The 12,828-nt window shown below is 34.2% G+C and overlaps 1 protein-coding gene across 1 annotated transcript in view; it reads left to right on the top strand.

The window, feature by feature from the left end:
• CCDC158 (coiled-coil domain containing 158) overlaps positions 1-12,828 on the top strand; it is a gene marked incomplete at its 3' end in the record, with an annotated part of 84,711 nt that overhangs the window by 47,582 nt on the left and 24,301 nt on the right. Inside the window, exons 15-17 of the mRNA XM_081304328.1 lie at positions 2,489-2,647; positions 3,616-3,708; positions 4,385-4,510. Coding sequence (XP_081160454.1) covers positions 2,489-2,647; positions 3,616-3,708; positions 4,385-4,510 — 378 coding nt within the window. The remainder of the gene's footprint in view (positions 1-2,488; positions 2,648-3,615; positions 3,709-4,384; positions 4,511-12,828) is intronic.

The raw sequence follows: 12,828 nt of genomic DNA, 5'->3' as shown, positions 1-12,828 counted from the left end.
ATCCTGCTGCCTCAGCCTCTTAAATTGCTGGGATTACAGATGAGCACCACCACACCTGACTGTAGCCAGTGTTTTAAATGGCAGAAACAAGAAAAATAACATTCTGGGTAGAGACAGGGTATAGTTATAAACAAAGTACAATCCGTTCTGTTATAATGTGACATAGGTGTTCCTAAAAACCACTGTACTATGCAAAATTGTGTAATAAAAACCACTGGATTGGGGAACAATGGAATTAAGAGCACACTAACAAATTTCATTTGTGAAACACTGAAAAACAGGAAACTAATAAAAACAAGTAGTACAGTTTTATGCATGTTAAGTTATTAAGACATGCTACAGTTAAGTATGGCATTTTATCTTGAAAAGACCTGTAGTTTGCTTATGTGAGAGTGCATGAAGAATTGTAGCTTGTACATTATTGTGAAGGGGCGGAGGAAGATTTTCTATAACATCAGATGTGGCTCATAACACAAAGTAAACTGAGGAGCTGGCAGATAGGTATTTAAGGAGGGCATGAAGGCTTTTTGTGCATTCCTGTAGTGCTCTGTTTAGTTAGGTGCAGTTTTCTACTTTGATTTAGTGTTTCTTGTGATTGAAACTATGCTTAAACAAACATGAAATTTACATTGTGGGCTTAAATGTTCCCTGATATCAATCACTTTGGAGAAAATCTGAATTTTTAAAAGATTGCTTACAACAGAACTGACTATATGAAGGTAGGAAAGTAAATGGTATAAGTAGAAAATATAAGTGCAACTTAAGTAATTGCTGGTTTGTTACTCATGATGAGCGCTGGAACACTTTAGAATGCAGTGAAACATTCACAAATATTCACATTCATCATATCATATTCATATTCATCATATGGATTTATTTCCTCTTTTTTCAGTTCTTTCTCATTTTCCCCCCTCATTTTCCACTCTCATTTCATTTCATCCTGAACTTCTTCTTTCCTCTTTCCCCTTCTCATTATTTACCTCTGGGAATCCAAAGCACTGCTCGACTTCCCTTTTGGTACTGAAGGCTTTAAGAGGGTACTGCCTGCTCTCACCAGGATACCTGCTCCTCCCTAAAGAAAGGTATTCATTAGAGCTCAGTGACATCCCTCAAACAAATAGGAGAACACCTGTAAAATTAATCTTTCTTTCTGAAGCCTTTTCTGTCCATCCTAATCACCATAGGAAAAAGCATTTGCATACAAAATGTGCATTGTAGTGACAACCACCTCCTACCTTACTTATATTAAATATTTTTCACATGAGAAAATATATTTAAAAATATAGACAATAAACTGATGTTTCGATTTTACCTTGAAAACTGTAAACAACTTTTTTCTGGATTTGACTATCTGAGTGTGTGTTTTGGGAGGGCAAGGTGCTGAAGATTAAACCCAGGATTTCTCACATTCTAGACCAGTACTTTACCACTGAGCTACACGCTTTTTATTTTTTATTTTGAGACAGGGCCTCACTATGTTGCCCAAGCTGTCCTCAAACTTGTGGTCCTCCTGCCTCAGTCTCCTGGGCTCATAGGTGTGTACCACTGTACCTGGCCCCTCCATAGTGCTTTTTTTTTTTTTTTTTGCTGGGGGAGGGGTATACCTGGGATTGAACTCAGGGGCACTCAACCACTGAGCCACATCCCCAGCCCTATTTTGTATTTTTATTTGAGACAGGGTCTCACTGAATTGCTTAGTGCCTCAGTTTTGCCGAGGGTGGCTTTGAACTCGAGATCCTCCTGCCTTAGCCTCCAGAGCCACTGGGATTACAGGCACCATGCCTGACTCGATAGTGTTTTTTTAAAGGAATAAACTAGTTATAATTAAATTTTATTTAATACCAATGACAGTATACCAGTAAGCTTATTTTTATCACTAGATTGACAAATTGAGAACAGGGACTTTGTGTCTCATTTGTTTTTATGTCAGAGTGTACAGTAGGCATTTGAGAAATGAATATTCAACCTTGAAATAAAATATAAGCCAATAAAACTTTAAAACAAATGCATCCTCTTTAAATCTCTTCTTTTATGTTTAAAATAAATTTCAGTTTATCAGAACACACTAGTTTTTGATCATTATTCCATATTTTGTAGATTTCATGAAAGATTTCTTAAGCCTAAAAAGAAATAATATGAATAATGACTAAAATAGAGAATATGTTATAGTACAGTTCTAATAGCTCCCAATTCCAACTCAGAAGCAATTAAATTATTTAAATAAACCTCATTCATTTCTATATATGAATACACTACTGTGAATCTCACCATCATGTATATACACAAGATTGGGATCCTAATTAAGTAAGATATATTCTAAGTTTGTATAAATATATCAAAAAAATTTTTACTGTCATGTATAGCTAAAAAGAACAAATAAATATATACATCTAATTCAAATCCTTTAATAAAATTTTAAAATTTTCATCTCCTCTCAACATCTACACCAGCAGATTATTTCTGTTATTTGTCTCCTCTATAATTGTAGGAGAAACATTTTTTAAAAGAAGAAAAGTGTAAACTCAGTCAGGAATTAAGCACAGTTGCAACAGAAAAAAACAAAATGGCTGGAGAGCTAGAAGTTCTGCGATCTCAGGAACGTCGTTTGAAAGAAAAAGTTGCTAATATGGAAGTTGCTCTTGATAAGGTAGTTACTAACTAAATATGTGAAGCAATTGCCATCCAACTAGTTACTAACTTGAGAGAATTGTTCAGAATGAAAGTTCTATGTCAATAGGAACTGAACCCATCAACTTGTATCATATCTCCAGTACCTAGCACAAAATTAAAAAGCAATATTTTATAGAAGATGCTCTTCTAAGGTTTAAAAACATAATCATAATATGTTTTTGCCAAATTACCTTTTCCAGGCTAACACAGCCCTTGGAGCAGTTAGATATAAGATGTAAGATGATCCTGGCATCCATAGTGGCCTGAATAAGCAAAAATATCTCCATGAGCACATAACTTATCCCTAAAGAATGGTGTGACCATTGGGAAGAATATAGCTTCTTTTTAATGTAAAGAAAGTAATGTTAATGTCTGGAACATTGTGGGGTCCAGAAAGTGCAGGTTAAAACACAGGTTAAAGAATGAGAGGAACCAGTGATACTATGTTTACCATTGCAATTTATCAGGGAGGATAAACCTGTTTTTTTTTTTTTTTTTTTTTTTTGTCACCTAGAAACTCTGGAAGACTAAGATTGTACCCAAACCAATCCTTGATCCCGAAGAAATTAGAGCCTTCATGGTCAGATAAAACAATCTGTGACCTCATCTATGGCATCTTTGTTTCTAAAATCATGTTATATTGATATAACAAATTTTAGTTGTGTTTATTTTTATTCTTTTCTAAGGCTGTTTGCTCATTCTATGCTTAATTCATTCATTCTTTGAGTGTCCTTCACATACTAAATGCTGAACGTATGCTGAAGATACAAACGATAAAGATTTGGCCTCAGTTTACTGAATAAAACAGATGAATTAATATAATCATAATTTAGTACTAGGAGTGGTTCATTTCCTTGAAGAGATGGCAACCCTGCATTTAGAGGTTAATGAAACAGAAGTTTATAAAGAATGGCAGATAAGCCCTTTGTGGTTGCTTGATTATAGGCATCTTTGCAGTTTGCAGAATGTCAAGATATAATCCAGCATCAAGAACAAGAATCTGTGCGTCTAAAACTTCAACACACTTTGGATGTAAAGGTAAGGATTTCTTTAAATTATAAATAGCAGTTTAAGCAGAATTAAAACCTTTGTTTGATAATCTTTTAGATTTTCTTCATGTACTTTACATACACTTAAGTATACTTTAAGCATTATTTGATACTAGCAATTATTAAAATCTGTGCAAACATCCTTATATATTATAGCCATACTTTTTATGTAGGATAACAAATGGAAACACCACATTTTATCCTAAGTTGACAGTAAGCAAGTAAAATACAAGTACCTGCCTGGGGAATACCTAAGGGAAGAGCCTTCCACACAGAGGCATGGAGCAAGGGCAAAGACTCAAAGAACTAGTGTTTGGCTTATTTGGGAAATAACAAAAGTGATGTAATCTACATGACCAAAATGTGTTTTTTAAGAACAGTATACTTTACACTGAAATATGTATCTGTTTTCAGAAGTATACTACAAGTTGCTAACACATTTTAAAGTCTTTTTCTTTTTCTTCTTTGTATGTACAGGGCTTGGTAGAGGATCCTGGGATAGAACCCAGGGCCTTGTGCATGTAGACAAATGCTCTACCAGGGAGCTGCATCCTTAGCCTTGATTCGGATTTCATCTGTGAAGATTAAAAAAATGCATTTTGATTTCACAATTCTTTGGAGTTGTATGAAGGTACAATTTTGCTCATATCTGTATTGTTTTCCAGGATCTTCAGGGCCCTGGATATACCGCAAATCCTTCATTGAAACCACACCTTCTCCAGACAGCATCTGCTATTCGTTCTCATTCTAATGTACCATCTTCCCAGTCCACAGTCAGCTTCCTATCTCATGTAAGTAACCAATCTTTAATCCATGACTCAATAACATAATATGTAAGTAACTTTAAACTGGGAAATTTTCACTAAAAAATAATAAGTAGCATTTTCAGTTACTAGGTTTTAGATTTGTGCATTTTCCTATAAATCCAATGGAGACCATGTGAATGAAAATACTTTCTTCAGTATTTGGTATTTTCCTGGGGAAAACAAAACTGAAATATTCAGTGTGAAATTAACAATAATGATTAAATTATTTAATAGCATTATATTGAATTCTTTAATTATTTCCATTACAAGCATTTTTAGATTACAAAGCAAACATTGATATGGCTAAAACAAGCATCACGTTGAATGCCAAGGGCAAGTTGGTACATTTAATACTCTGCCATGTTGAAAATTATTTACCGTGTATTGTTTCCTCATGAATTTATTTTGAGTAAACCATTTTATTAATCATAAAATTTTTAAGCCCTTTAGTTAAAATGTTAGTAATTTTGGAAATTTTCTAGTTTAAATTTAATTTCATGATTTTAAAGCTTAAGAAAAAAATGTGTACAATGTAAAATTTAGGTTTTGTTTCCTTGGAAGACATAAATTCCTTATAATCACTATTCAGCTGTAACTCTAGGTAAATGAGACTTATTTAATAAATTTTACTAATTAAAAATCCTGTCTAATGTATGGTAGCAAGATCACCAGTACCATTACTAGTTGTCCTTAGTACTAGTCATTTCATCAGTACCGTTTAAATCAAAATTGTTTATTAATTAAATGACTAAAAATTGAAATGGACTCTCATCCATTTAAGATGTATACTCTGATAAATAAACTACCACAAAGAATCTTTTATAAGTAATAGAATAATTATAATAATATTAGAGGTTGAACATTGTCTCTCTGTCTCACTGGAGTTCAGAAGATGGCAGGTGAAGGGCAGGAAACTACAGCTTTTTAAGTGTTCTAAAATTGTTTTAACTTTTAAAAATATGATCATGTTACGTTTACAAAAATTAAATTAACCCCCCCCAAAAGTAATGAAACAAATTATAACAATGAAACAAATTATAACAACAAAGATCATCCTACTAGAGATTGTTGGGGCCATGAATGTATCTTTAACTTCTTTCTGTGACCTTGGGCAAGTCTATTAGATATATCTGTTAGATATATTCATCTCTAATAAAAAGTTTCTGGACAAGATGATCTCTAGGGTCATTTAGTATATGTGAGGCCCTGGGTTCAATCTCTAGAGCATAACAGAGGAGAGGAGAAGGGAGGGGAGAATTAGCAAATTTTACCTAGCTGCTTAATACATCACTATATTTTACTAGGACGAATCTTGTGTTATTCAGCTTTCCATCACTGTGACAAAATACCTGAGAAAAACAACTTAAAGGAGGAAAGTTTTATTTTTGCTCACAGTTTCAGAGGTCTCAGTCCATAGTCAGCTGGTTCCATTGCTTTGGGCCTGAGACAAGGCAGAATATAATGGTAGAAGAGCATGGAGAAGGGAAGCTGCTCACTTCATGTCAGGCACAAGATACAGTATCCAAGGGTATGTGTTCCCAAGCACCTACTCCCTTCAACTAGCTCTCACCACCTCTCATTATTCCAGTCATCTATGAATCTATCAATGGATTAATCCATTGATGAGGTCAGAGCCCTCATGATCCAATCACTTTCCAAAAGCTCCACATCTGAACACTGTTACCTCAGGGACCAAGCCCTCAACATGTGAGCCTTTGGGAAATAGTCCAGATCCAAACTATAACAGATTTCATTCATCACTAAAAAAAGTACCAGTCATATGTCTGTTAAAGTGTTTGGCTTTTTTGTTTTGTTTTGGTAGTGGGGATTGAACCTAGGAGTGTATCACCAGCTACATCCTTTTTTATTTTGGAATGGCCTTACTAAGTTGAAAAGGCTGGTAGCCTCGAACTTGCTGTCTCCTCCTGCCTCAGCCTCCCAAGTAGCTGGTATATCAGGTATATACCACTGTGCCCAGATCACATTTTTAAATAACAATTCTAATAGTAAAAATTAGCTATACTTCTTGAGAGACTGAGACAGGAGGATCACAAGTCTGAGATTAGTCTGGGCAATACAGTAAGATCCTGTTAATAATAATAATAATAATAATAATAATAATAATAATAATAATAATAATAGAGAAACTGTCAAGAATGCTTTCTGCAATTATAGTGCTGAGGTGTAGCTCAGTGGTAGAGTGCATGCTTAGCATGCACAGGCCCTAGGTTCAATCCCCAGCATCAAAAAGAACAACATACATTCTTTGTTTTGTTCACTGATGTGTCCCAAGTACCTAGACCTCACTCTCTTCAACTAGGAAATAGTAGGTATTCCATTTATTTAACAGGTAAATGAATTTACTGTAGAGAATTTCTTCAAATTTCCATTGTTTCTTCTGACTAGGTCAGTTTTAAACTACACTTTTGCTCTTTGGAGGTAATTTTGTCCTGAGTGCTCTTAAGATTCTGTTTTAGATTATAATAGTTGTCTCACAGCATGCTTAGGTATAGTCTTTGTATCTGTCCTTAGGATCCACTGATCTTTCTGGATGTGTATATTGATATGTGCATTGATTTTAGAAATTTTTATGCCTTACTTTATTAATTACTTTTTCTGCTCTATTTCCTCTTTTTCTTCTGAGACCCTAGTTACTCCTATTTTTATGTGTCCTTATACTTTTTCCCTTTTGTCTATCCTTTCCTCTCTCTACTTCAGTCTGATTTTTTGTAATTTATTTTCCAGATCATTCATTATCTCTACACCTGAGTCCAACATACTACTAAAGCCATCAAATAAGTTCTTAATTTTACAAGTTATCATTTCTCAATATGAGGTATCCATATTGAAAAAACATAACATGAGATATCCATTTTACTCATTTATTACACTTCTGTACAGAAAGGTTTTTTCTTATACTATTAAATAGCCATGATGGTCTGAACGTTTCTGTCTTCCTGAAATTCAGTTTGAAACATAACCCACAAGGTATGATATTAAGAAGTAGGACCTTTGGGAAGTGATTGCGTCATGAGGGCTTCACCCTCACAAAGAGGACTAGTGTTCTTTGAGAAGAGGTTCTGGGCTGGAGGATGGAGCTCAGTGATAGAGTGCTTGCTTAGCATGTATAAGGCCCTGGGTTTGATCCCCAGCATTGAAAAAATAAATAAATAAGAGAGAAAGGTTCAAGGGAACTTTTTCACCCCTTCCCCCATGTGAGAACATATGGAAGGCCCCATTTATGAAGAACAGACCCTCAATCTGCTTGATCTTGGAGTTCCCAGCCTCTAGAACTGTAAGCAATAAATTTTTGTTTCTTATATGCTACCCAGTCGATGGTATTTTGTGAAAGCAATCCAAATGGACTAAGATAGTAAGTATTTAAAATTTTGAAATAATTCCATTATCTAAATCTCCTCTAGGCCTATGAACCTTGTTTCTCTTGATTTCTAGTTTGTCTGGTTTCTTTGTTTCTCTTTTTAATAATTGAGTTATGGACACCGGAAAAAATTAGATAATTTTGGTTTCTGGATAATATTTTTTCTTCATAGAGAATTTACATTTGCTTCTGGCTAGTAACTAAGTGAAGAACACTCACAATCCTATATCCCCTAACTCATTAAAGGATTGAAGTGATTCAAATTAAGGTTCTTATTGCAAAGTCTGAATTTTAACCAAATACCATCCTCCTCTGATATAATTCCAAGTTTCCTCCCTCTAGCTTCTTGATTCTGCTGAAAATTTATGGTTCATGGTATTTTCTTAGTCTCTCAGCAGCTTCTTTTAGAACTGGCAAATGTTTCTAGAGAAAGGTGACTCCAAAATTTCACTTGTCTGAATTTTGGCCATAATTCTTTGGTAATCTCTCTAGGCTGACTTTTTTTTTTTAATTTTTATTTTTTGTAGTCCTGGTATTGAATCCAAGGCTTATACAGGCTGGACAAACACTCTTTCACTGTGCTACACCCATAGCTCTAGGCAGACTTAGAAAAAAAATATTTTTCTTGTTAATTCTGAACAGAAGGGTTGATGACTGGAAACAGAAAGGTTCAATTATTGGAAAAACAATTCCTGTATTGTTATTCCTTGTTGATACAATTTTAGATAATACCTATAAACTGCTGTAGAGCATAAAAATCTGGCTCTCCTTTAGCCTCACACACTTATATGCACATGCACACATTTCTTTTCCTTATTTAACATTTAATTTCATAAATTTTGGTTAAATCATGTTGAGTGTTTACATATTTATGACTTTGTTAACAGTATTCCCACTGAATTGTGATCATGTTTCTTGTTTTTTTTTTCTTTTGCCTTTAGATTTATTTTGTTTTGGCTTACAGTTCCAAAACCTTGAACTAATTATCTCTCAATTTCTCTGAAAGAGAACTGTAGTGGTCCTTTTAGTCTGAGCCAGTGAGTCAGTTTTGTTGAGTGTGTGTTTTAGAGCCCTCCGTCTTCCTGCTCTCATCTGGATTGTGCCTCTCTACGCCTGCTGCATAATTGCCTTCTTGGATTTTCCTCCACCAAAACCTGGAGAATTCCCTAATCTTTTTTTTTTTTTTTTCTGTTTTCAGGTTTACTTCCTTTCTTGGTTTCTTTCTTTCTTTTGGTGGAGCATATAATGCCCTAACTTCCTGGTGTGAAGGATGCATTTCATTATTTTGTTTCCAAATTTTGTGTCTGAAAATGCGTTTATTCTTCATTTACATTTGATTTATGCTAAGAATTTTGTTGCTCTTTTGACATTTTTATTCCAGAGCCTTTGTATATGATCTGTATTTTCTGTCTTAAAGATTTAGGATCTTTTCTTTACCTTCATTTCAGGATGATTTCTGCTGGGGGGAGTCTTTTTTCTCCATGTTATACTGGATTCTTAGCAAGCTCTGTGTTGTTTAGTTCTCAGAAATTTTCATATTTATTTTTGGCTTCAGGAGAAGAATATAAGCTCCATTTTCTTGGCTTTTTCTTTCTAGAAATCCTATTAATCATCTATTAAACCTCTTAGAGTGATTCTCTAATTTTCTTTAATTTTGATACCTACTTTATCTCATTTTTTGTTCTTACTTTTAAAGAAATTTTCTCAGCTCTTTCTTCCAAACATCTATTTTCTTTTTTCTTTGTGTGTATATATATATATGTGTGTGTGTGTACACATACATATATATTGTTTCTTCCCATTCATTTTTTTTTTCTGCTTAGATGTCTGTGTTTCAAGTTAGACACTTTCCTTCCATGCTCAGTGGTTGTTGGATGTCCCTTCATATTTAAGATGGTTGGGCTCTAGAAAATCAATTCACAGCTCTGTAAGGTTGGTAGGGTTTGTCGACTGGTGGATGGTTAGGTATTGCTTTTTTATTGAGGGACCCAAAAATTATCTATAGATCTTTATCCTTGGGGTGGTTTACTCAAGGGGAGCATCTGTGATCCCAACAACACCTCCTGTAGACTTTGAGCCAGTTGTTCCATTTTGTGGCCCCTTCCTTTCCCAGGTCGTAGGAACCTGAGGCTTGAATTCCTGAGCGATTTGGAAATATTGTGGTGCAGAGAAACTTGCTCCTTGTTGGCTATTTTGTGCAGGCATTTCAGGTGTTAGCTTTCTTTATTATTTTATTGGTTCTTTTTAGTTGTACATGACAGTAGAATCCTTTTTTTTTTTTTTTTTTTGTACTGGGGATTGAACTCAGAAGCACTCAACCACCGAGCCACATCCCCACCCTATTTTGTATTTTATTTAGAAACAGGGTCTCACTGAGTTGCTTAGTGCTTCGAGGTTGCTGAGGCTGGCTTTGAACTCGTGATCCTCCTGCCTCAGCCTCCCGAGCCACTGGGATTAAAGGTGTGTGCCATCATGCCTGGCTAGAATCCATGTTGATGTAATTATACAAGCATGGAATATGTTTTATTCTAATTCAGACCCCAGTACCTCTCCTTCCCCTTCCCATTCCTACCCCCTGCTCCCTTCCCTCTATTGATCTCTCTGCCATTTACCCATAGTTTCTTTTTTTAAATTTAATTTCCTGTGGATGTACACTATGGTGAGATTCGCTGAAAAAACTAGGAATGGAACCGTCATTTGACCCAGTTATCCCACTCCTCAGTATGTAGCCAAAGGATTTAAAATCAAGCTTTAGCTTTCTTTGTTTTGCTAAATCAACTACAAATTACCAATTTGCTTTCTAGCTCCCCCCCCCTCCCGCAATGTTGCCATTACTCAGTGATCTCTCTCCTTTCATCTTTATTCTTCTTAATTTCTTTAATGTATTTTAGTGGAGGGCTTGCTTCAAATAGAGCACAAATAAATGCCAATGTGTCTTGTTCAGAAGTAGGTCATTGCTGTTTGCATTGTTCTTCATTGCCCCTTCATTTATCTTTTATCTTTATTTTAGTCCTTTTATTTCATGATTCTAATAGTAACTGAGATTTACTGAACACTCATGTGCCCGGCACTGTGCAACGTACTTTATAGATTATCCTCCTTATTCCCCACAATATTTACATGAGGTAGATGCTATCATTATAATACCTGTTTTACAGACAAGGAAACTGAGATTTGAGGAGCTAGGTGACATAGAGACTTCAGTCAACAAAAACACAGTTGAATCAAGACTTAACCCAGACATCGTGAGTCTAGAACTTGTGTTCTTAACCAATATACAGTCATGATTCTCTATACTATTTTGCTAAATGCTATTTCAAAAATAATTTAAATAGCTGTTATGTATATAGATACTCTACCTGAACTAATATTGTGTTTTATTAGGTCTTTGTAAATGAAGATCATACAGTTAGAGCTTCAAATGTGTTTATAGTAATTCAAGAGCTTTCCCTTGTGTTATAGGTAAGAAAGTAGGCAAACCAGGAAAGTTACATTATGTGATCTGGTCCATGCTCAGATGCCTAGAACATGTATGTGTGTGTGTGTGTGTGTGTGTATATATATATATATATATATATATATATATATATATATATAACTGGAAGTTTTATTTAGAAGTCTTACTAGTTTGATATAGAAGTATTTTAGATTTATGTTTCAGAAAGACTATTTCAGCATAAAAACCGAAAATATTTCCATGATGATATAATTTATTTGATTATATGTCAGATTCTATACATATGCACTATAATTTGTACTGGCTATACTTGATCTTTGCCACTGGAGTACCCATGGTATGGACAAGATTTTTTGCTAAAAATCTTTATTATGACTTTATTATGACTTTTATCCTGTTTTCCCACTCATTTATTTTTAACATACTATAAAAATAGTGTGTTCCATTTTTATTACATTCTCTTAAAAGGAATATAAGTTATGAGAGGATGGATTTGGTCAGATATTCTCAGAATAGAATAGTCTAATTCAAACTAAATGAGATCAAGTTTTTATATTCAGCTTTTTCATTTATCTTTTGTCTTTAGAGAATGAAGATAGAAATAGTCAAGAAGTGCACACTCTCCCTAAGCATTATTTATCTTACATCATCACTTATAAATGGGCCTGTAATGGACTCAATGCCATTAGAATAGTATTTGGAAATACATTAGAGATATAATTTAGTAGTAATTTTAGAAATAAATCTAACATAAAATGAATTTAGATTAAAATTAATAGAAATATAAGATATAAGGAAATATAAAAATATAGAAAAATTAATAGAAACACAAAATAAACCTTAAGTCTAACAATAGCAACATCAGCGTATATTCTTTTCCTGAAGCCAAAAGGTTGTAGTTTTGCTCTGCAAGTGTATGTTTCCTGGAAACAACCTGTAGTATTACTATCCTAATCATCACAGACTAGAGTGCAGGGAGTAAGACTCTTTGCTGGGCTCCTTACTTCAGGAAGAGTTTATATTTGGTTAGTTCTTTACTAAACTGACAAGAATCATATGTAAAACATATTTTAGAATTTATTTTCCAGGTATTTTCTAAGTTTAAAAGTATATTTTGCTTATGTTATAAATCAAAGATGAATTTCATATGTAATAAGCAGTAAAGTATTTTTAAAAAATGAACAAGCTGAGTATGGTGGCACATGCCTAAAATCCCAGTGGCTCAGGAGGCCAAGGCAGGAGGATCGCAGGTTCAAAGCCAGCCTCAGCAATTTATCAAGGCCATAAACAATTTAGTGAGACCCTGTCTCAAACTTAAAAACAAAAAAGGGTTGAGGATGTTTCTCAGTGGTTAAATGTCCCTGGGTTTAATCCCCAGTACCTACCTACAAAAAAAAAAAAAAAAAAAAGATTGTTAAGAAACAAACATTAAAAGGAAGGATTGATAATTTTGACTATTTGACTAAA

The sequence above is a fragment of the Spermophilus citellus genome (assembly GCF_964194105.1).
Source record: "Spermophilus citellus genome assembly, chromosome: 8".
NCBI lineage: Eukaryota > Metazoa > Chordata > Mammalia > Rodentia > Sciuridae > Spermophilus > Spermophilus citellus.
The sequence above is the reverse complement of the archived record's forward strand: the minus strand, read 5'-3'. Positions and strand labels throughout refer to the sequence as shown.